The following is a 21720-nucleotide window of genomic DNA, read 5'->3' as shown; positions in this document are numbered from 1 at the left end:
TATGTTTGTGATATTGATATTTCTATGGTCTAGTAGGATGATATATTTTGATATTCGTAATATCTACTGTTATTCTAGAAGTCTTTGCTTTTTTAGGAAAAAAGCGATTTAATAGCTATAATAATGAGGACAATTGGGAATGAATGGCTTGCTATAGGTTGTATATTATATATCTCAGAGATTCTTAATACGCAAGTATATTTATCCGCATATCACGTGATTTTGAATACACGTGGCTTTATTTTTCGATGATGCATGAATGATATTAAAAATTAATATCATCTAAAAAAAGTGGAGATTAAAGTGGAGCATTCAATATTTGAGCCTCTAAAGGAAGAAAGACTTGTTTTTGTGGTAGGTTTTCCTGTGTATTTTGGTGTTTGAATTTTATTTATATTTTTTAGGTTACAAACAAAAAAAAACAGAAGCTTGACTATGCGATCGCCATTAAATATATCTAAAAAAGATTTTTCTTTTATTTCTGAACAGATGGGAGGTTCTTCGAAGGATGGCGTATTGAAGACATTTACATTAGATGACCGTAAATTGTTTGAAACGGAAAAGACGGATGATTTTTCGAAAAGTACTGTGTTACAAACACCTCAGACATTTCAAAATTCAGAGCAGCAGGAATCGACGCTTTCTGTATCTGCTTTTGATACTCCAATAGGAATACGTGAGCCATTACGTCAAAAACGGCGGCGGCGAAGAACAACCCCTCAGGAATTGGCAATATTGGAGGATGAATACCTTAAAGATGAAAAGCCAAATTTATTGAATCGTGAGAGAATTGCTGCAAAAATTAATAGTATAGTTTCAGGCGAAGATAAGATGGGTAGTCGAGAGATTCAGGTTTTTTTTTATTTTTATGGGATATATTTGCTTATCATCTGTTAGATTTGGTTTCAGAATAAACGTCAAGCAATGCGTCGTCAAACTTTGCATTTTGTGTCATCCAATGACCATGCGGAGACTGTTTCTGGTTCGCAGGCGATAAAGAAGCCGTGTCAATGGGATATGGATAATGTTCGTCTTCGGCAACATATAGAACACAAGATTTCGTCATTTAAAAAAATACCTAGTCTTCGTCTTTGCACAAATGAGGGTGGCAAAGCGCAGGTTATGTTTAATGTTTTATGCGATAACAAAAATACATTTTCATTGTATAAAAAGGATGATGGGCGTGATAGTAGATGTATGTCATATTATATGGGCAAGGAAAATGTTCCTCCTGATTATGAAAAAAGCATTAAAAGGGATGTGGGCGAAAATGAGATAGAAGCATGTGCGCGAAGTTTAGTAGGTTTAGCACAGGGATGGTAATTTTTTATGGTTTATAAGGGTATTTAATACTTTAAAGGGCCAGAGATACATATGATAGTCATGTTTAGATGTGTACAAATACTGTACAATGTGTTTAATCTTTTTTGGTTAAAAAAATGTATTGATATGCGCTGAACCATTTGTGGTGCTTGTATATAATGAAAGCATAAATAATTTGTAAATATTCAGAGATTTATGCGCTTTTTATAAGTTAATCCCATGTATGAGCGTTTTCGACTTGCTCAAGTATTTCTTCGTATATTTCCATATATGTATTTTTGGCAGTATTCATATCTTTGTTCTTGCCACCTGGAATAATCATGATGCAGCTGGTGGGTCGCTGAGTATTAGTGGCTTCGCCAAGTGATTCTTTAGATGGAACAAAGACATATGGGCATGAATAATCTTCACAAAGTACCGGAAGATGTGAAATGACATCAATAGGTGAAATATCGCCAGCAAGTACAACCAGGCTATGCATTTGAGACAAATCACTAATATATTCCTTTTATACCCTTTCTCGCCTCGTTTTAAGGCTTTAACGACCTCTTTGACACCACGTTGAATATGTTTTACTTTAGATGCTATGATAAATAAGTTGAAAGGATGATAACTAAAGAAAAGTAGACCTTTTTTAAGGGCCTTGAATACCCTTTTTCTTAACTTTTTAGGTGCTAAAGGACGTGCAATGGGTGAAAGTGAGTCGATATAATCATCTGATAATGTTTTTTTATGATTTGTGGGGGAATGGACTATTTTTATTATATAAGAATTGGAAAAGGCCTTTAAAGGCAATCAAGATCAGATGTGCCTGTTTAAATATACCTTTTTCTTGTGTTTGAATTTCTTTTTTACTTTTTCCCATTTTTATATTTTTTTAGGGTTAAATTAAGTCAACATGGTCAAACAGATAAAATTGAAATCAAATAACAATTGAAAAGTATTAACAAACAATAGCCTTTTGTTTAGTCTATTGTAAAGACCTTTGTTCACATAAATGTGTTTGTTAAAAATCTTTTCTATGTATAATTTTTTATAGTTAACTGGCTGTTTTTTAAGGCGTTGCTGTGGTGAAAGTTTGTTGACTCGAAAAATACTTGAGTAGAAAAAAACAAAGAAAAAGCTGGATAAAAAAGTAGTAAAGGATATAATAAGAGTTCGTCAATTAGCGAATTCTTGTGTAACAATATCTATTTCCATTTAGAAAGAATTGGATTTTTTGATTATTTTTTAAAATGAAACGTTTATTATCTGGTCATATGCTTGAATTTTTGGAAGGTAGCGATTTAGAAAAATTAGTTTTAAACTCTTATTTAATAGATCGTATTTACCTTATGACTCTGGATGAAAAGCCTAGTGGCGAAATTCTATCTCAATTTCATTTTTTTACAATAGATGATTCCCTTGTTTACAATCCATTTCATCATGATTTTGGGCCACTTAATATTGCACATCTTTATCGTTTTGCATTGACAATGCATGAAATGCTTTCCGTAAAGCTGTTTGTGTTTTTAAAAGACATAAAATAGATTAATCTATTTATAGAATCCTGTAATTCGAGAAAAGCCACTTATTTTGTATTCAAAAAATGATAATCGGAACAGAACATGCGCAGCATGTCTTATAGCATGTTATATGGTATAGACTGAATAGTTTAGGTGTATATTTATCTTATTCTTAGGTGCTTATTCAAAATTGGCCACCTCATCTAGCTTTAGCGCCGTTGATTGAAGCTGACCCGCCTTATACGCCTTTTCGAGATGCAGGATATGCACCTGCAGACTATGGAATTTCGATTCAAGATTGCGTTTATGGCCTTTGGAAAGCAAAAGAAGCAGGTATTTTGAATATTAAAAACCTTGATTTAGAAGAGTATATCTTGTATCTATAATTTTTCTTTTGACTTTAATTCAGATATGAAACATATGAAAGAGTAGAGTATGGTGATTTTAATTGGATTACGCCTCATTTTATTGCATTTGCAAGCCCTGTACAACCAGGATATATTGTTAATGGCAAGCAAAAAAACGTAATTACTCCCACTTTTATGAGTATTTTGAAGTATTTCTCTAGTCATCGAGTTGGTTTAGTTATTCGATTAAATAAGCCTCTGTATGATAAACGACAGTTTGAAAAATTAGGTGTAGAACATGTTGATATGTTTTTTGAAGATGGAACATGTCCCGATTTAGAAGTAGTACGCAAGTTTTGTGGTTTGGTTGAAGAAATATTGGAAAAGGATCGTATGTATATTTAAATATTGAAAATTTTACTAAAAAGGTTGAAGTTGTTGTAGCTGTGCATTGTAAAGCTGGTCTTGGTCGTACTGGATGCTTAATAGGTGCTTATCTTATTTATAAATATTCTTTCACTGCAAATGAAGTGATTGCATATATGAGAGTTATGAGACCAGGTAAATCTTAAATATGAGAAAGTGCTGAAATGTTTAATAAAAATATAGGAATGGTAGTAGGTCCACAACAGCATTGGCTGCATATTAATCAGCATCATTTTAAAACATGGACATTGAAATCTCTTCCACGATGGACAAAAGCAACTAAATTTTCAACTCCACCAAGAAGTCCACTTGGTAATATTGATAAAAATAATAGTGTGGAAAATACATCGCTTCCTGTGCCTACATCTGGCCAGCCTCGCAAAAATATTAGCAGTCCGAGACGAAGCCGTGTGATTAGTCTTGGAGGTAATTTGCGTGAAGCTTTAATAGAAGTCGCGGAGCAAAAGTCAGCCAAAATAACCGAGGGTCTATTGAATAAATATAGAGAAGGTTATCTAATTGACTCTACTAATCTTTTGGAACATACGCATAAAGAAATTTTGAAGCAAAACAATCCATTTACAACAGCTTCTAAAAAGATAGGAAATCATGGAGAAAGAAAGACGTCCATCAATGCGAATAGCAATTCAACGTTGAATATGATGAGCATTAGTAGTGGAAGAATTGTCAAAAATCGATCTTCAAAAGGAAGAGTGTAATATGTAATACTGTATGAGTTGTATATTGTTTTAATGATTATGAAATGTTGAACATATTTTTCCGTATAGTAAGATTTATGATGGAATGCATAAATGAAAAATGGATGTAATGTCATGTTCAAGGAAGAAATTGTCATGAATACGTTTTATTTCTATAATTGTTGTAAATATAGACTTTATCTTTGTCGTTGTAAGTATAAATTTTGCTCTTCAACATATAAAACCTAATAAGTACGTAATTTAAGCTTTCAAATTTCCAATAAAAAAGTTGGCGTTGCTTTACATACACGATTAAAATATAACGTACTTTTGAGTTATTTCCCAAGGCGTTTACGAAGAGCTCGTTGTCTATCACGACGTTTTCGAAATTTATGTTTATTCATTTTAAGTCGTCGTTTACGTTTAACACTTGTTGCTTGTCTTTTTTCATAAAAATTATAAAGAATAGGTGAAAAAAAAGAAGTGCTTAACGTAGGATAAAAAAATATTTTTCTCTCGGAACAAGATGGCTGAAAGTGCGATAAGCTTGTTTCAAATAATAGTTCATTTGATAAATTCGTCTTAAAAAAATTTAATCTATGTCGTATTTTTTCCGGCCAAACAAAAGATGTTTTATTTGGATTAGCAGAAATTTTAGGCATAACTAATGGCTCGTCTCCCTGTATTTTCTGATTTTGATGAAATAATGCAAGTGGCCGATGTTGAGACCAAATAAGAGAAATGGTCAAATCTGTAAGGATTATTAAGTGTTCTATAAAATATCTCTTTACCAAGGGGGTTAACCGTAACAGGACATGAAGACCAAGGAAGTTTTAGAGGTATTTGAGAGCGCCGAAATAAATGATGTAAAATATTATGCCTCATAAAAACCTATATATTCTACTAAATTATATTAAATTTATTCAATGTGCCGTATTATAATATTTTTGCCCTAAATCCCATTTATTTTTTATATTAAGTATTTATCATATATATACGTGTATTAAATGATTATTTAAAGACGTAAAATATCTTAATTTATAAAAATATTAAATGCCTTTTTTTAGATTTTTTTTCAGAAACAGCTGTGTTGAAATTGGTCTCGATCGAAATTCGATCTCGATCCTTTTTGATACTTTTTTTCATTAATGACTACTGAACTTTGTCCTGTAAGTTTAATATTTTATAATTCGTATATACAGTTTGCCATTGAGTTAATTCTTTGATCTTTATTCTCTATTTATCATTGTGCATGTTTTTTTAATGCGCTTTATCTTTATACTTGATGCTTTAAAATATTATGACTTTAATATTTTGCATTTTAAATATTTTGTTAATATTTATATTAGGTTTACGCACCTTTTTTTGGTGTTCTTGGATGCGCTTCTGCTATTATTTTTACTAGTAAGTCTGTTTTTTTTTTGACTTTTTTTTTGAAAAGTGGTAGGTTTTGGTGCGGCTTATGGTACAGCAAAATCAGGTGTTGGTATTTCTTCTATGGGCGTGCTTCACCCTGAATTAATTGTAAAAAATACTATTCCTGGTAAATTCAGGTTTAATTAGTGATTATTTATTTATAAGAATAGTTGTTATGGCCGGTATTATAGCTATTTATGGTCTTGTCGTTAGTGTTTTAATCTCAGGGGGGCGTAAGTTAGATATGTGAATGGGAATTTTGCTGATATGAATGGAGTTAAGCAGCAGCTTTCACTTTACACTGGGTTGATTCAACTTGGTGCAGGCTTAGCCGTGGGACTATCGGGATTAGCAGCGGGTTTTGCAATCGGAATTGTTGGTGATGCAGGCGTAAGAGGAACTGCACAACAGCCGAGATTATATGTTGGAATGATTTTAATTCTTATCTTTAGCGGTATGAAATAAATTATTGTAAAAGATCATTAGTATTAATTTGTCCATATAGAGGTATTAGGGTTATATGGATTGATTGTAGCATTATTGCTGAATACGCGTGCTACGGATACTACATGTGGATAAAGTAGTAGAAGATGTATGATATGTGGCTGTTAAGTGTAGGATTATGTATTTCTAAATAATGGATGCATCTTATATTTAGTATTTTATAATACATGTTAATTTTTAGTTTCTTTTGAAAAGGGTTGCTTCTCCTAACAAGTGTCTTTATATCTAGTATCGCTTTTATTATATTGCTTTTTTTGTGACTCTGTTTTGATTAATGTTTTATTTAATAGCGTTCTAGTTATAGATTTAAAAGATAATTTGCCCCTTGTAATGCGCCTTCTTTTGCTCCTAAGTGTTGTCCTGGAAGATATGTTACATTCTTAGCATTTGCAAGAACAGCTGCAATTTCTTTGCTTGCTTCGATTCTTCGGATCGAAATTAGTCCGTCACCAGCACGTTGAAGTGCTTTTGATACTGTTTCAGCGGCTTCTGCCTCTCCTTCTGCACGAATTACAGATGCTTGACGTTCTTGTTCTGCCTAAAAATTCATGTATAAATGGATGAAAGGAAAAATCAATAAAATCACCTTTTCGACGGTGAATTTTGCACGTTCAGCATCTTGCTGTGCAATTTGTTTTTGTTCAACAGCTTTTGTGAATTCTTGGCCAAATGTCATATGTGTCTAGAAGATGTTAAAAATGAGGAGAAGATGAAAAAACATACAATAGATACGTCCTCTAGTTGAATACCAAATTCTGATGCACGTTTTACAAGATCTTCTCGAACTTTTGATGAAACGATCTCCCTTTGTGTAATTAGTTCTGCCGCATCAAATTGTGCCACAATTGATTTCAAGACTTCATTCCCAATTGATGGAAGTACTCTTTCGTCATAATCAAGACCCAAAGACTAGAAAAAATGAGTGATTTTTAATAAAAAAATATGTTTGGGCCTCCAACTTGATAGATCTTTGGAAGTTTCACTACATCTGGGCGATACAATACACGAAGTGTTAAAGAAACCATTTGCAGATCTTTGCTTCCTGTCGTTGTTGCAATGTTCCGAGGCTATTTAATTAAAGTTTAAAAAAGTAGGAAAAAAAAGATAAATTGAAATACTCTTGTTCTCACATCATAAATAATAGCTTTTTGAAGCCATGGAATAAGGAAATGTGTTCCTTCTCCTATTACTTCTTTTTTTATTCCAACAAATCTGTCAAAAATCACAGCTTATTCATTCAGTAAATTTGATAAAAAAACTGATATTGTGTTATTTACCTCGGGAACCTCCTCTAACATCATACATTGATGCTTGTCCAATAGCCAGAGAAAAACCTATCGGTATGGCTAACCGAGAAAGTTTATCAAGAATATGTGCCATTATTTAAAAGATTTAAAATACTAACTTTTTTCTCTAAATGATTCTTGTAATTTTCACGTGATTATCTACTTTGGTCACGTGAGTTTTGTATTTCTCTACTTAACATTTTTTTCAGTAAAGGGAACCTAAAAATCTTCTTTTTAAATATGGGAGGTGGTCTTGGCAAGAAATATAGTAATAACAACATTCATATAAGGAGAAATTCTTATTCTATATAGTGGGTTGGTGGGGTTGTATGGGTGGACCTACGCAAAAAGGGATTATTACTTATTCATTGTAAGTGGTATGTTCATGTATCAGATAATTTAATAGAAGCTATATATAGATCTCCACGTGCACAACATCCATTTGCAGGCGCACTTCATAGTGCTATTTTTAATACGTCTCGACGATGTAGTCAACAAATTTTGTATTTTGGTATACCTTTAGCGGTAGGATATTATATTTATGTATGGGCCAATGAAAAGTATAAGAAATACATTAGATATCCAAGCTTATTTTTCTAATCACCTATGTTGTATAGGAATGAATATTTGTATTCAAAAGCGGGCCAAAAAGAACTCAAGGTTGGTTCAGTTTTTGATATATTGAATGGCTTATATAAATATTAGGGTTTGGATAAATCTTAAAACTTTTTGATAGGTTTTTTGTTTGGGTGGTTTGCATAATAGTTGGCTTAATTGTTTCTTTGATTTTTTTATATTTATTTATAAAAATTATGTTAATTTCTATATTAGTTTCATATTTTTGTCTCTGTAAACGTTTTAAATAGTCACGATTTAAATATGCCATTTATGACTCGTAGTTTATCTTTTTTATCTATACTAGCTGCACCTATCATGCTTGGAATACGAATACCACAACAATCTCCCCAAGTATTGTTGCATTGAGTTACCGCTATATTATTATGATTATTTTGAGTCATGCCCTCAGCGGCTGGAATTAGGCGTCCGAATAGATAATGTTGCATAATTGTAAATTTACTTAGGACTTCTGCTTTATACATTTTAAGCATGCCTATATTAACATTTTTCCATTGCTTAACGATGGAAATGTCATCTAGCATAGGTGAATGCCAACGTAATGATACTGTTTTTATCTAGAATGGTTGAGTTACATTAATCTATTTTATTGCATGTCTTACAGAGTTAATAAACCGAATATAATCTAAATATATAAAGTCTTTGGAAAATTCTTCTAGTATATCATTATCATGGATGCACCGTGGTCGTATGTACTTATGATTTATAAGTTGTGCTGAACCAAAAAGAAAAGGAAGAAAGTGATAATCATCCAGTCCCCAAGCGCCATGTGATCCTGCGGGTTCCAACCAGTATACTGTTTGAATTCTGCGCATTACTAGAATATATCTGTTAAAAACCCTAATTATAAGAGCTTTTCCATCTAAGTCTGTTAAAATGTTTATTTTATATAAACAAAATCTATCCCTGATGAGTTGCTAAACAAATATATAGAAATAAATACAGCCAAGAAATAAAGTGAAGTTCATGAATGCTTCCGTAGTCTATTCTCATCTTATTTCCCCATGATTCTGTGAAATATTTTGAAACTTCTATTATAGTATTTTCTGGTAATGAAAACCATGTATGCATATCTTGAGCAGACTAAGCCAGGATTAAATTTATTATTTAGAACAAATTTTCATATATACTTTCTCCATATCATCATAAAATGAACGAAATGCTGCATTCCCAAATCTTGATTTGTTATTTTGTATTGGAGGATGACGATCAATTAGTGAATGAATTTGTTCTAACATAGAAAGAATATACAGAACATTCTAGAGCTTAAATAAATATATTTGTATATGAGAGACATACTTGTGAAAGATCGAATGTTTCTGATGTAGGAATACCTTGAACTTGATTATTAAGCATGCAAATGAAGCCAAAGATATCCTCATATGTATGTGATGAGCAAAATAGCTCCAAATCATGATTAGTAAAGATTCTACGTTGGGGAACAATGTTGTCTAATGACATTTTTTTATCTAAAGACGCGAAATCCTCTTAAAAGCATTGAAAGATAATATTTTGATAAAATATCGAATTTTGTAGATGCTGAAAGGTGTTATATGCGTATTATATGTACTTGAGATATATTTTTTTATTTTGAATGGAATATGTTTTAAAATATGATGCCTATTCTATATTATGTTTTATTTTGCTCGTAAACTGGAACATAAATTGTATAGATGAATTTATATAGATATATATTACGTAAATACTACGTATGAATATGAATTATCTCCTACAATATTCTTTATTTACATCTTAGATAAATTAATTTTATTTAGTATAGGCAAATTGGCATTTATCTAACAAGATTTTTATTGATTTTACTATTTTTTGGTTTTAAATTAGGGTTTTTCTGATAAAGAAATATATTAACATACTTATCGAATTTTACTTTTTTTTTCCTATTTTTTCGAGCTTTAAAAGTCGGTATAAAACGAGGGATCTTAAGGATCCTTAGATACTTGTGTATTTGTGCACAGTTTGATTAGAAACATATACTTATTTTTTTCTGATGGTTTTATTAGTTGATCCGTGTTAAGGTATTTTTTTCTACTGAGGAAATATGACGGATACATGTTCTAAGCGATGTATGTTTTTCTTTTTTTTTTTTTTGATTTATTTAATGATATTCTTGTGTCAGCCTGGGTCACTCTTTTATCTGATTTAGGCGAGAAGAATGGATATTTGAACGGTATTTTGACGTTAAACTACACTTTGATTAAAGTAAAAACTCGATATCCTCTTCTTGTGATTTATACAAGTGTAATCTTATTCTGTAATGGATTCGTTTTAAAGATGTGATAGAAGTGTCAGGCTACTGCTTTATCTATTTTGGAAAAATCGGGTATTAAAACTAAATATGTGGAAATGTTACAACCTTCAATAACATTGAATTATGGCACGGATACTAAAAGATTTAATGAATGTTTTAATAAGCTTCGTGTTTTTGAGCTATTTGAATATGAGCGAGTAGTTTTTATTGATTCGGATATGATTTTTATGAAGAATGCAGATGAATTATTTGATATTCCTCTTGATCGGGGGTTTATTGCATGTGCACATGCATGCGTTTGTAATCCTCGAAAAAAACGACATTATCCTAAAGAATGGTAGCTTGCGGATTATGGTATTAATTTACTGATGTATTTTTTTTAGGGTATCTTCAAATTGTGCTTATACGGCTCAACAAAATTTGCATTCTGGTTCCTTGATTTCTTGTTCATATGGTATTAAAATGTTGAATTCTGGACTTGTTGTTTTGAACCCTAATCCTGAGGAGTTCGCAATAATTCTTGATCATGTTAGGAATTGCGAAAAATATCCTCTATCAATGCTTAATTTCGCTGAGCAAAGCTTGTTAAGTTGTCTTTATGAAGAAAAATGGATGCCTTTGCCATATATATATAATGCTTTGAAAACTTTACGAACTGTGCATGAGAAATTATGGAATGATGATGATGTTAAGATACTACATTATATTCTTGATAAGCCTTGGCATGATGAGAATGAAAGTTTAAATTCACAGGATCCGACACATGCTTGGTGGTGGACATTAGAAAAAGAGAGATTAGAAAAAGAAACGAATTCAATTATATATAAATAATTTCATACAAATTATTTTTGAATAATATGGTTGGTTATATAGTTTTTGGGATTTTTTTTTAGTAGTATAAATATATATTGGTTTTTGCAAATAATATTTTGTAATTTTAGAAAGAAATATGATTTTAAATTTTCTGGAATGGGATTTTTTGATATTGTCAATTTTCATATATTTAATATTAAATTTTAATTTAAAAAAATTATAAACTTAAGAAATATTTTATTTATTTGATAAATATTTTAAATATTATAATAATTGTTAATTTTAATAAGGTGATATTTTATTTAAAAAGATCATTATATGAATTTATTGATATTTAAAAATATATTTTTTTGTAAATTTTGTTAATATTTTATTTTATTAAAAAGAAATGTATGGACAATCTTCAAAGAAAATATATTGTAAATTAAATTATTAATAATTTAGCATTCATTTTATTAAAATAAGTAGCTTAGAATTTTTTGAATATTTCTATTATACAATAAAATAATTAAAATCTTTTAAATTTTCATCAAGTAATAATATTGTTTTTTGTAACATTAAAATATGCTAAAAATTAAAATTTAAATTATTAAATTTTAAATATATTATTAAAAATATGTTTAAAAAGTTATTTTTATTATAAATCTCTGCAAATAATCTATTATTGATATATAGAAAAACATAAAAGATAAATTTAAACCAGATATGTCTTTATTTAATATATATTTTTTATATATTATTTATATTGGTAAAAAATGACTTTTTTATATTCATAAAGAAATATAAAATTAGGAAGATTAAATATGTATATAAAATTATATATAAATTAGAGGAATTATTTGGAATATATATTTATCATATAATTTCATATATTTTTAAGAATTATTCAGGATAATTAAACTATTATTTTATAGATATAATATATTCTGAAATTTTTAAATCGACACGTTAAAATTCGCGTAATTAAATAATTAAACATATATGTTTATCCACTTATTATTAAAGATGCAAAATCCACGTTTTAACAATTAAAAATAAATAAGATCATAGATATATATTCTATCAAGTTTTCAATATATGAAATGTATTTTACATAATTTATAATTATAAAAACTACAAGTAATATACTTCATTTCAAACATAAGTACAAATAATGCATGTTCTATGTATAAAGAGCTAAAAAAATACATTAAGTGTCATGTTTTATTGGAAATCGATGTGTGATAGGCGTTTGCAAAGTGCTTAGTATATGAAAAAAATATTTGGAAGACATGTTTCTTGCAGTTATTTTTTGGGGAAATATGACAAAGGTGCCTTCGTGTATTTTTTATCTTTTTTTATTGTTTTTTAAAGCTTCGTATATCAAATATTAAAAAAATTTTAAAATTTCTACAAAAATATATATTTCGAAATATGTCTTTAAAAATGATTATTGAGAAGTGTGTGAATACTATTCGAGTGTTATCGGTGGATATTGTTTCAAGAAGCAATTCAGGTCATCCAGGCGCACCTATGGCTCTTGCAACATCTGCTCATGTTTTATTTAATAATCATTTGTTATTTGATCCAAATGATCCATTATGGATTAATCGTGATCGATTTATACTTTCAAACGGGCATGCTTGTGTTTTACAATATATTTTATTACATTTATATGGCTACAAAATTACAATGGATGATTTGAAACATTTTCGCCAGCTAGATTCGAAAACACCAGGACATCCAGAAACTTTAATAACTCCAGGAGTTGAAGTAACTACGGGCCCTCTTGGGCAGGGGTTTGTAAATGCAGTTGGACTTAGTATAGCACAGACGCATTTAGCTGCAACTTTTAATAAGCCCGGGTTTGATATAATTAATAATTATACATATTGTTTTTTTGGAGATGGATGTGCAATGGAAGGCGTTTTATATGAGGCAGCGTCCTTAGCAGGTCATTTAAAGTTAGGCAACTTGATATGTTTTTATGACTATAATGCTATAACTATTGACGGTGATATTGAATGTGCATTTACAGAAGATGTAGCGGAAAGGTTTCGTGCATCTGGCTGGCATGTTCTTTTTGTCAATGATGGCAATACCGATATTGCTTCTATTGATGAGGCTATTATTCAAGCAAAAAGAGTAAAAGACCAACCGACGATGATTCAACTTAAAACAACAATTGGTTATGGTTCTAAGTATCAAGGTACTGCTAGTGTACATGGTGCACCATTGAAAGAAGATGATGTTGTATCTATTAAAGAAAAATTTGGATTTGATCCTAAGGAATCATTTGTTATTTCTGATGATGTCTATGATTATTGTCGTAAAGCCTCTTTTAGGGGTATTGAAGCACACAAAGCATGGTTAGAATTATTTAGTGAATATGAAAAGCAATATCCAGAGCTAGCGAAGGAGCTTCAAAGACGTATAAATAAACAATTTCCGGAAAATTTCAAGCAAGCTTTTCCTACATATAAGTTTACAGATCCTCCGGCTGCAACTCGGAAGCTTTCTGAGATTGTTCTTACAAAGATTTCGGATATCCTTCCTGAATTGATTGGTGGAAGTGCAGATTTAACGAGTTCCAATCTTACTCGATGCCCAAATTCAGTTGATTTTCAACATCCTTCTAGAAAAATAGGAGATTATACAGGAAGGTATATCCGATATGGAGTTCGTGAACATGCAATGATCGGGATTATGAATGGACTTGCAGCGTATGGCGCAATTATTCCTTATGGAGGGACTTTTTTAAATTTCGTTTTTTATGGAGCAGGAAGTCTTCGACTTTCTTGTATTTCTCATTTTCGAATAATTGTTGTTGCTACACATGATTCTATTGGATTAGGTGAAGATGGTCCAACACATCAGCCAATTGAGGCATCTGCATGGTTAAGGGCTCTTCCTAATATGATGTTTTGGCGTCCAGCAGATGGTTAAGCAGTGTCTATATTTCAGGATTTTTATTAATTTATTTTAGGCAATGAGTGTTCTGCTGCGTATTATGTTGCGATTACTTCTTTAAACACCCCATCGACTATTGCGCTAACACGGCAGAACTTGCCTCATCTTGAAAATTCATCTTTAGATAAAGCTATTAAAGGAGGTTATGTTCTTTATGAAGATGATTTTGCGGATTTGACCATTGCGTCTACTGGAAGTGAAGTATTTCTATGCCTTGACGCGATTAAAATTCTTAAAGAAAAATATAATATTCGTGCTAGATTAGTTTCTATACCTGTAAGGGATTCGTTTTTAATTATTGTTATTAATATTAAAAAGTGTTTTTATATTTTTGATCAGCAAAACTTTGATTATAAGTTAACAGTGCTTAAGGATAATATTCCAATTTTAGGTGTTGAGGTTTATTCTACGCTGGGATGGAGAAATTATTCTCATGAGCAATTTGGTCTTGATACATTTGGTGCCAGTGCTCCATACAAAGATATATATGATAAAGTATACTTTAATATAGGTAGTATATAATAGTTAATATGATATTAGCATGAATTTACACCGGAAGGAATAGCAAGTAGAGCTCAAAAAACAGTTGAATTTTGGAAACATATTGAAAATATTCGATCACCTATACGACGTGCATTTTAGATTTTTGATGATAAATTTTGATAATATATATCTAAAAAGGCTTTTTTTTGCGAATTTTTGGATTTAATTATTTTTTATGTTATAATAACACTTGTAATAAAATATAATTAAAAAAAGGTTAATATTATATTATGAATTACGAAAAAAAATAAAATTTCTACAGATATTTAAGTTGCTAGCTTTTTTTCAATAAATTTAGTTGATAATTACTTATTGAAATTTATTTAGTTTATAGTAGTTTGAAAAAAATTAGGAAGAAATAGAAAATAAACATATTATTTGTATAATATTGAAAATGGGCTTTATTTTTTAGTATATATCAAAATAAATGCAAATAAAAATATTTTATAAGATCAATGATGATAAATTTACATATATTAATTTTAAATAATGGAAAATATTATAGAAATATATAAGTTTTCTATATTTTTATTAAAAACATGTTTTTAAATATATATGTATTAATATATATATTATAAATTTATATAATTTTCTTTATAAGGCAAATTAATATAAAAGTGCACACATTATAACACATTTTAAAAGAATGTTCAACAATAATATATATATTGTACTCTTTTTATAAATGAAAAACTATCTAATTGTTTATTTTCTTTTAAATATTATGAAATTACGAAATTTAACAAATTTGTAAAATAAAAATATCCTTTACTAAAAAATCTAGCATAGTATATCAATAAACACTCGATTTATCAGAAGATAACATGCTCTCTATTATTTAACAAAAAATTTTACAGAAAAATTTATATATTTACATTATTTTTTAGATATTTTAAAACAATGAAAAAAAATTTAATGTTTTCATATTTTGAATATCTATATATCATAGGCCTAATAATTCAATCCATTTACATGTATACAAAAATGTCGTAAATCTAATTATTTTATGGATAGAAATGCATAAAATATATTTAAAACACGTATATAATCCATAAAGATACATCCAACGCGTATAATAAGCACATATTTTATATATTAACACGTATACTATATAAATATTTTGATATACATTAATAACTATTTGTCGGAAATGAATTCGTCTTATTTATATTCAAGTCACTTTTTACTTAACCAATATTAGAAATTTCTACTTTTACTTTTCAATTATCATTGCATTTATTTTATTAATATCGAACCTGCCAAAAAAAAAGAAAAATTAAATGAACCCATCAAATGAGAAGCCAATTATTCGTGATAGAGGCCTTGAATGTTGGCTTCAGGCTCTTAAAGCACATCTTTTGATTTTCGTTTCATGGTAAGTTTTTATTAAATTTTTTTTTTATTTTTTAATAATAAAGGGGAATTGTTAATTCGTTTGGAATATTTCAGACATATTACAAATCGACATTATTGAAAGATAGCTCTTTATCGAATATTGCATGGATAGGAACTGTTCAGGGTTTTTCTATTATTTTGGTTAGTCTTTTGATTGGTCCAGTATATGACAGAGGATATACACGACCTCTGATTATATTTGGATCTTTTTTAATTATATTTGGAATGATTATGATGAGTATATCAAAAAAATATTATCAATTTTTTATATATGAAGCCCTTTGCATTGGGATTGGATCTGGATGTATTTTTATTCCAAGTTTAGGAATAATAACGAGATATTTTGATAAAAAACTGTCGTTAGCAGCGGGGCTTATAACATCTGGAGCAAGTGTGGGTACATAGAAAATGATTATATATATACAGTAAATATATTAATGAAGTATTAGGGGGCTTAATTTTTCCTATTCTTTTCGAGTTTTTAATTCACAAAATTGGATTTACATGGACGATTCGTGTGTTTGCATTGGTTTCTTTTATATTAATTATAATTAGCATTATAATCACTGAAGTTTATACATTTTCTAATCGTTCGCCATACTTGTTTAATTTTTCTTCACTAAAAGATTATACATTTATGATTTTTAATATATCAGCATTTTTTATCTTTACTGGTATTTATTTCCCATATTTTTATCTTCCTATGTATGCAAAAGCTTTGGGTTCTCATTTTTCAACATATTTTATTTCAATTATTAATTTGACATCTATTTTCGGTAGGGTTATTACAGGTGTTATTGCAGACTATAAGGGACCTTTAAATACTTTTATTTTATCTTCATTAGCTTTAGTCATTTTAACATATGCATGGATTGGTATTCGTAATATTCCCGGACTTTTTATTTTTTCAGTTTTATACGGATTATTTGCAGGTGCGGTCATGTCACTTCCATCGGCAATAATTATAAAATTGTCGTCAAATTTGAATTTTGTAGGAACTCAGATGTCAATTTGTCTTTTATTTACTGGTATTGGTTTTCTTATTGGAACACCAATAGATGGTATTATTTTGAAACATTCTAATAGAGCGTTTTTTTGGGCACAGATTTTTTCTGCAACAATTATGTTAGTTGGTGTTTTTACACTTTTTCTAATAGTATATTTAAAGCGAAATCGAGTATTAATTCCTAAAACTTCATCTGGGGCTTCATTTTATCGTCCACTTTGATTATTTGTATTGTCTTAATGGTTGAGATATATGCAAAGAATAGTTATGGGTTTGTATTTTTTATGATTTCTGCATTGTTTCTTTTAGTACAATTATCATTTATGATAAGACTTGCACTTGTTCTGAAAAGGAGAAATTAAAGTTATTAGCATCGTAAGATAATTTATTTTTTTTTAAGTCTTTGATTATAATTTTAAGAATGTTAATATAGATTTTTTAAAAGAATCAATAATAAATATATTGTAAGTTATAAACATAACTTTGATCGATTATTTTTTTAAAATACAATGTTTTTATAATAGTATTTTGTATTAACTTGATATTTAAAATATAGTAATATATTTACAGTAGATGTTAATATGTAGATTAGCGTGTGTATGAGACATAAATATTGAAGTAATATTAAATATAATTTAAAAGTATTTTTTTATTAGAAGAGCGTTTAAAGTATGAATGATATATAATATATAGAAATTTTTATAATAGCTTTTTTTTTTATTTTTTGAGTTAATATAATGTATAGAATCATGAGTTTTAATGTGTAGTATATAATAGATAATGTTGATATAATTTCTTATACTTTAACATGATTTTATATTGATGAAGTACTTTTTATATATTTATAAATGCCATTATAATCTATATTTTTACTTTTATTTAGGTGTTTGTACTTAGTTTATAAAGAGGGTGTATAATCAATTATTTTAAACAAAATGTTAATAAAATTGAAATATTTTATTAGTAAGGATGTTTTATTTATAAAATGTAAGTGCTTATTTGTGCAATAAAGAGAATATTTTTTATTTTAAAGTAAACTTTATTTTTTAAGATTTTTAATATGTAAAGAATATCTTAATAGAAGTGTAAAATATATTTTATTTGATAAAATTTGCCATAAATATATGTATTTTGTTCAAAGTAGTTGCGGGTCTATATTTAGTAATATATTTTGAAAAACAAGGTTTATTTATATGTTATTTTGATATAAAGAGTAATTTTAGTATAATTTTATGCTTGAAGATTTTATTAATAGGGTTAGGGTAAGAGCCATGTTCATATATTGATTATAGGGTTAGGGTTATCAGTGAATTTTTCTATTTTTTGATAGTGAGGGTTTATAAGCAGTGAATTTTAGGGTTGTGATAATAGGTGGATACTTTTTTAAAACATGTCTTGATTGTATATATTTTTATTTAAAAGTTATGTGTCTTGTTTTGATTATAGGGTTGATTCATGTATTTTTATTATAGTTTGGTTTGTTAAAGGTTTTTTATGTAAGGGGCTTTTTTTTAGTTAAAATATAACATTCTGATGTAACGTAATGGATATTTTAGGAAAATATTATTTTAAAATTGTATTTTTAGTGTGGTATATATGTATTTTCTTTTGTATGTTTATTTTTAAAAAGGTTAGTATTATTAAAGATAGTAGGGTTTTAGTATGAAAAGAGAAAGACATAATATAGAAAAAGAAATGTTATTTGTTAGTGGTTTTAGTATTTATGATTTTTTTTGAAATAAGTTTTAATTTTCTTCTTTTAAAAGATATTTTTTTTGAGTTAATATATAAAAATTATATGTCACATGTGAATTTTATATATTTAATTTGTTGTTTAATAAAAGCTTTTTTGTTTATTTATATAAATAAATATAAATAATATAAATATTGTTTATTTCTTTTATTTTTATAATAGAAATATTTTAAAAATTATATATCATTTTACTATATATCGTTATATTTTTTTTAGGGTAGTATATATTTTTAGAGTATTTTTTTTAGTTAATATATTCTGTATTCGTATAAGATTTTCTGCTTTTGGAAAATAGTGGGTATTTTTTCGGGAGTTTATGAGAATGTTAATTATTATTTTCGTATTAAAGGGGTTATTTCCGGACTGTGTATTTGCTTTACCCGTTATTTGTTTTAGCGTTTGAAAAATATATTTTTCTTGATATCCGTCTCTTTTCTCAAATTTGTGCAATTATGAGGATTGCATTTTTTGCGCTTTTTGCGCAACTTAGTTATGTCTTGGGGAGTTTTTTAAGAGATAGAGATTTGCCAAATGAGGAAGATGTTTATGGTATGTTTTTTTTTAAGAGTTGCTAAATTACAAGTCATTTTTTCAATTTTTTATCTTTTTTTTGGGATAAACATTTTTTGAAAAAAGTGACTTTAGTATTATTTTTGAGTAGTTATATGTAAAACAGTGGAGTTTTTATTATTTAATATCTTGTATTCCCTGTTTTGTCTTGATTTGGAAATTTTATTTTCCTTTTTTGAATAAATACTTATCATCTTTTTAATAGGTTATGAAAATTTTGGGTTGGATCCCAATTCACCGGAACCGAGTGAATTTTTAAATATTATAGAAATGCTTCGAAATGCAAAGCGATTAGGAAGTGGGAAGATTAACCAGGGTCAATTTCTCTCGAATCGTAAGGCTAGGAGAGATTTTGATTTGTGTCGTTCTTGCAATCGTCCGGGAGTTGATTATTTCAGGAAGAGTGATTATGATGGTTTCTTTTCTGAAGATTTCTCCTCTGAAGATTATTCTCAGGACAAGCGATGGGTAGAGGAAGTCGCCCAGAAAGAGGCGGCGATGGCACAGCCGGTTAAGAGGCAAGCAGCAGGACAAGCAGCAGGAAATGATGAGATTAAGGAGGAACAGGTTTTGGGTTTAATTGTGAAAAGTGATTATAGTGATGATAATAAATGCAAGGCAAACCTCAAACAATATTGTGAGGAATTGAAGAAAATAGATGGAAAATTGGAGAGTGTGGATGTCAAAGTTAAGGGACTTTGTGAAAATATAGACAAAAAATGTGGAGATCTGAAAGATAAAGTTAAAACTGAATTGGATGCTTTTAAAACAGAACTTGAAAAAGAATTGAATAACCTAACAGATGAAAAATGTAGAAAATATGAAGAAAAATGTCTATTATTAGAAGAAGCAGATCCAAGTAATCTTGAAGAGAAGTGCGTTAAGTTGAGAGATAGATGTTATGGACGGAGACGTCAAGGAGTGACAAAAGAAATTCTTTTTAGAGCTCTTGAAGGGAAAGTTAATGATACAGATGAATGTAAAAAAAGAATGAAAGAAATTTGTCAAGGATTAAGTGAATATAGTGATGAATTAATATTTTCATGTTTTAATTCAGATAAGACGTGTAATGGGCTTAAAGGGAGTCATCAAGATAGTTGTAAGTCTTTAGAAACGGAACTTAAAGATAATGAATTAATGGAAAAATGCCAAGAATATCTTGAAAAGTGTTATTTTTATGGATCAAGTTGTAAGGATACAAAATGTGATAAAGTCAAGAATAAATGTAAGGGAAAAGGGATTGAATATGAAGGACCAAAATTAGATTTTAGTCCGGTTAAAGAAAAACCAAGATTTCCGGAAAAGATTGAAGTGGAAAATCTTTATAAAAAAGAAGAAGCTAAGGGAATTATTGTTGGAAAACCAAAATATAAGACGTTGCGAGATTTAGCATTATTGTTGATCAAAGAAAGGAATGGAAAAGATGAGGGAGAAAAATGCAAAAAAGCGTTAGAAGATTGTGAATCTTTTAAACACCTAGATTATGGATTAGAAGAATTATGTGGAGATAAAGATAAAGAGGATAGATGCAAAGAATTAGTAGAAGTAGAAGATAGATGTACGAATTTTAAATTAGAACTTTACCTGAAAGGATTGTCTACGGAATTTGAAAAAGATAAAGAATCAGATTATTTTTCATGGGGACAGGTATCAAAATTGGTTAGTAGGGAAGATTGTATAAAGTTTGAATCGGAATGTTTCCATTTAGAAGGTGTATGTACGAATAAAATTGGAAAAGCATGTGAAAATGTAAGAGTAGCATGCTATAAAAAGGGACAAGATAGGGTGTTGAATAGATACTTTCAAGAAGGATTGAAAGGGCTTATTGGTGATTTAGAATTGGTTACTGAGAATCTTGAAAAATGTCAAAAATCGGTAGTAGGTAATTATACAAAACTTAAGGAGGATAGAAGATACTTTACAAAGTGTCATCTACCAACTAAACTATGTTATGAACTTTTAGATGATGTAATTCTTCAATCGGAAGAATTAGAAGTAGTTTTAAATTTGAGAAGAGATTTTCCAAGAAAGGAAGATTGTGTAGAATTGAAGAAGAAGTGCAAAGATCTTGAAAGTGATTCATATTTGAATCATGAGAAATGTGATACACTGAATAGACGATGTGAATATTTAAAAGTTACAGAAGAATTGAGAAAAAGATTATTAAAAAGAGGAGATGATGCATTAAGAACTCAAGGAAATTGTACGGCAGTATTAAAGAAAGAATGTGAGGAATTATCTAGAAGAGGAAAAGAAGATTTTAGTGTTTCATGTGCTTTAC

General features: G+C 28.8%; 13 protein-coding genes across 13 annotated transcripts; 9 read left to right on the top strand and 4 right to left on the bottom strand.

Annotated features, from left to right (window-relative positions):
• Positions 1 to 123: 123 nt before the first annotated feature.
• On the top strand, positions 124 to 1391 carry PNEG_03146 (hypothetical protein; the record flags this gene model as incomplete). The annotated part of the gene is made up of 5 exons (XM_007877015.1): positions 124 to 232; positions 293 to 368; positions 405 to 852; positions 898 to 1319; positions 1361 to 1391. 5 exons carry the CDS (start codon positions 124 to 126, stop codon positions 1389 to 1391), a joined length of 1086 nt encoding a protein of 361 aa, XP_007875206.1.
• A 143-nt stretch (positions 1392 to 1534) lies between these two features.
• Positions 1535 to 2188, bottom strand: PNEG_03145 (hypothetical protein; the record flags this gene model as incomplete). The annotated part of the gene is made up of 4 exons (XM_007877014.1): positions 1535 to 1796; positions 1838 to 1907; positions 1953 to 2075; positions 2149 to 2188. 4 exons carry the CDS (start codon positions 2186 to 2188, stop codon positions 1535 to 1537), a joined length of 495 nt encoding a protein of 164 aa, XP_007875205.1.
• Positions 2189 to 2558: 370 nt separating this feature from the next.
• Positions 2559 to 4320, top strand: PNEG_03144 (hypothetical protein; the record flags this gene model as incomplete). Its single annotated transcript, XM_007877013.1, has 7 exons — positions 2559 to 2601; positions 2644 to 2816; positions 2869 to 2961; positions 3005 to 3195; positions 3238 to 3566; positions 3611 to 3736; positions 3785 to 4320. 7 exons carry the CDS (start codon positions 2559 to 2561, stop codon positions 4318 to 4320), a joined length of 1491 nt encoding a protein of 496 aa, XP_007875204.1.
• Positions 4321 to 4592: 272 nt separating this feature from the next.
• Positions 4593 to 5199, bottom strand: PNEG_03143 (hypothetical protein). Its single transcript, XM_007877012.1, has 2 exons — positions 5091 to 5199; positions 4593 to 5050 (listed from the first exon to the last, which is right to left on the bottom strand). Exons 1-2 carry the CDS (start codon positions 5182 to 5184, stop codon positions 4635 to 4637), a joined length of 510 nt encoding a protein of 169 aa, XP_007875203.1. The 5' UTR covers positions 5185 to 5199; the 3' UTR covers positions 4593 to 4634.
• Positions 5200 to 5425: 226 nt separating this feature from the next.
• PNEG_03142 (V-type proton ATPase proteolipid subunit) lies at positions 5426 to 6319 on the top strand. Its single transcript, XM_007877011.1, has 6 exons — positions 5426 to 5468; positions 5649 to 5703; positions 5747 to 5842; positions 5886 to 5948; positions 5993 to 6169; positions 6221 to 6319. Exons 1-6 carry the CDS (start codon positions 5448 to 5450, stop codon positions 6292 to 6294), a joined length of 486 nt encoding a protein of 161 aa, XP_007875202.1. The 5' UTR covers positions 5426 to 5447; the 3' UTR covers positions 6295 to 6319.
• Positions 6320 to 6494: 175 nt separating this feature from the next.
• Positions 6495 to 7599, bottom strand: PNEG_03141 (prohibitin-1; the record flags this gene model as incomplete). Its single annotated transcript, XM_007877010.1, has 6 exons — positions 6495 to 6757; positions 6806 to 6901; positions 6943 to 7128; positions 7179 to 7286; positions 7338 to 7447; positions 7497 to 7599. 6 exons carry the CDS (start codon positions 7597 to 7599, stop codon positions 6518 to 6520), a joined length of 843 nt encoding a protein of 280 aa, XP_007875201.1. The 3' UTR covers positions 6495 to 6517.
• A 120-nt stretch (positions 7600 to 7719) lies between these two features.
• PNEG_03140 (hypothetical protein) lies at positions 7720 to 8258 on the top strand. Its single transcript, XM_007877009.1, has 4 exons — positions 7720 to 7773; positions 7818 to 7875; positions 7925 to 8165; positions 8211 to 8258. Exons 1-3 carry the CDS (start codon positions 7746 to 7748, stop codon positions 8103 to 8105), a joined length of 267 nt encoding a protein of 88 aa, XP_007875200.1. The 5' UTR covers positions 7720 to 7745; the 3' UTR covers positions 8106 to 8165; positions 8211 to 8258.
• Positions 8259 to 8371: 113 nt separating this feature from the next.
• On the bottom strand, positions 8372 to 9602 carry PNEG_03139 (hypothetical protein; the record flags this gene model as incomplete). The annotated part of the gene is made up of 5 exons (XM_007877007.1): positions 8372 to 8698; positions 8744 to 9041; positions 9085 to 9224; positions 9272 to 9400; positions 9441 to 9602. The coding sequence occupies 5 exons, from the start codon at positions 9600 to 9602 to the stop codon at positions 8372 to 8374; spliced, it is 1056 nt and encodes a 351-aa protein (XP_007875198.1).
• Positions 9603 to 10200: 598 nt separating this feature from the next.
• Positions 10201 to 11241, top strand: PNEG_03138 (hypothetical protein; the record flags this gene model as incomplete). The annotated part of the gene is made up of 4 exons (XM_007877005.1): positions 10201 to 10225; positions 10279 to 10400; positions 10443 to 10747; positions 10794 to 11241. The coding sequence occupies 4 exons, from the start codon at positions 10201 to 10203 to the stop codon at positions 11239 to 11241; spliced, it is 900 nt and encodes a 299-aa protein (XP_007875196.1).
• A 1389-nt stretch (positions 11242 to 12630) lies between these two features.
• On the top strand, positions 12631 to 14890 carry PNEG_03137 (transketolase). The gene is made up of 4 exons (XM_007877004.1): positions 12631 to 14143; positions 14189 to 14448; positions 14491 to 14667; positions 14713 to 14890. The coding sequence occupies exons 1-4, from the start codon at positions 12637 to 12639 to the stop codon at positions 14812 to 14814; spliced, it is 2046 nt and encodes a 681-aa protein (XP_007875195.1). The 5' UTR covers positions 12631 to 12636; the 3' UTR covers positions 14815 to 14890.
• Positions 14891 to 15995: 1105 nt separating this feature from the next.
• Positions 15996 to 17381, top strand: PNEG_03136 (hypothetical protein; the record flags this gene model as incomplete). The annotated part of the gene is made up of 3 exons (XM_007877003.1): positions 15996 to 16090; positions 16134 to 16507; positions 16560 to 17381. 3 exons carry the CDS (start codon positions 15996 to 15998, stop codon positions 17336 to 17338), a joined length of 1248 nt encoding a protein of 415 aa, XP_007875194.1. The 3' UTR covers positions 17339 to 17381.
• Positions 17382 to 19321: 1940 nt separating this feature from the next.
• PNEG_04309 (hypothetical protein) lies at positions 19322 to 19937 on the top strand (the record flags this gene model as incomplete). Its single annotated transcript, XM_007877002.2, has 2 exons — positions 19322 to 19418; positions 19645 to 19937. Coding segments are annotated over 2 exons (390 nt in total), but the record flags the coding sequence as incomplete, so codon positions are not given.
• On the top strand, positions 19938 to 21720 carry PNEG_04308 (hypothetical protein; the record flags this gene model as incomplete). Its single annotated transcript, XM_019757826.1, has 1 exon — positions 19938 to 21720. A coding segment is annotated over one exon (1783 nt), but the record flags the coding sequence as incomplete, so codon positions are not given.

This window comes from Pneumocystis murina (assembly GCF_000349005.2).
Source record: "Pneumocystis murina B123 chromosome Unknown supercont1.10, whole genome shotgun sequence".
NCBI classification, from domain to species: Eukaryota; Fungi; Ascomycota; class Pneumocystomycetes; order Pneumocystales; family Pneumocystaceae; genus Pneumocystis; species Pneumocystis murina.
The sequence above is the reverse complement of the archived record's forward strand: the minus strand, read 5'-3'. Positions and strand labels throughout refer to the sequence as shown.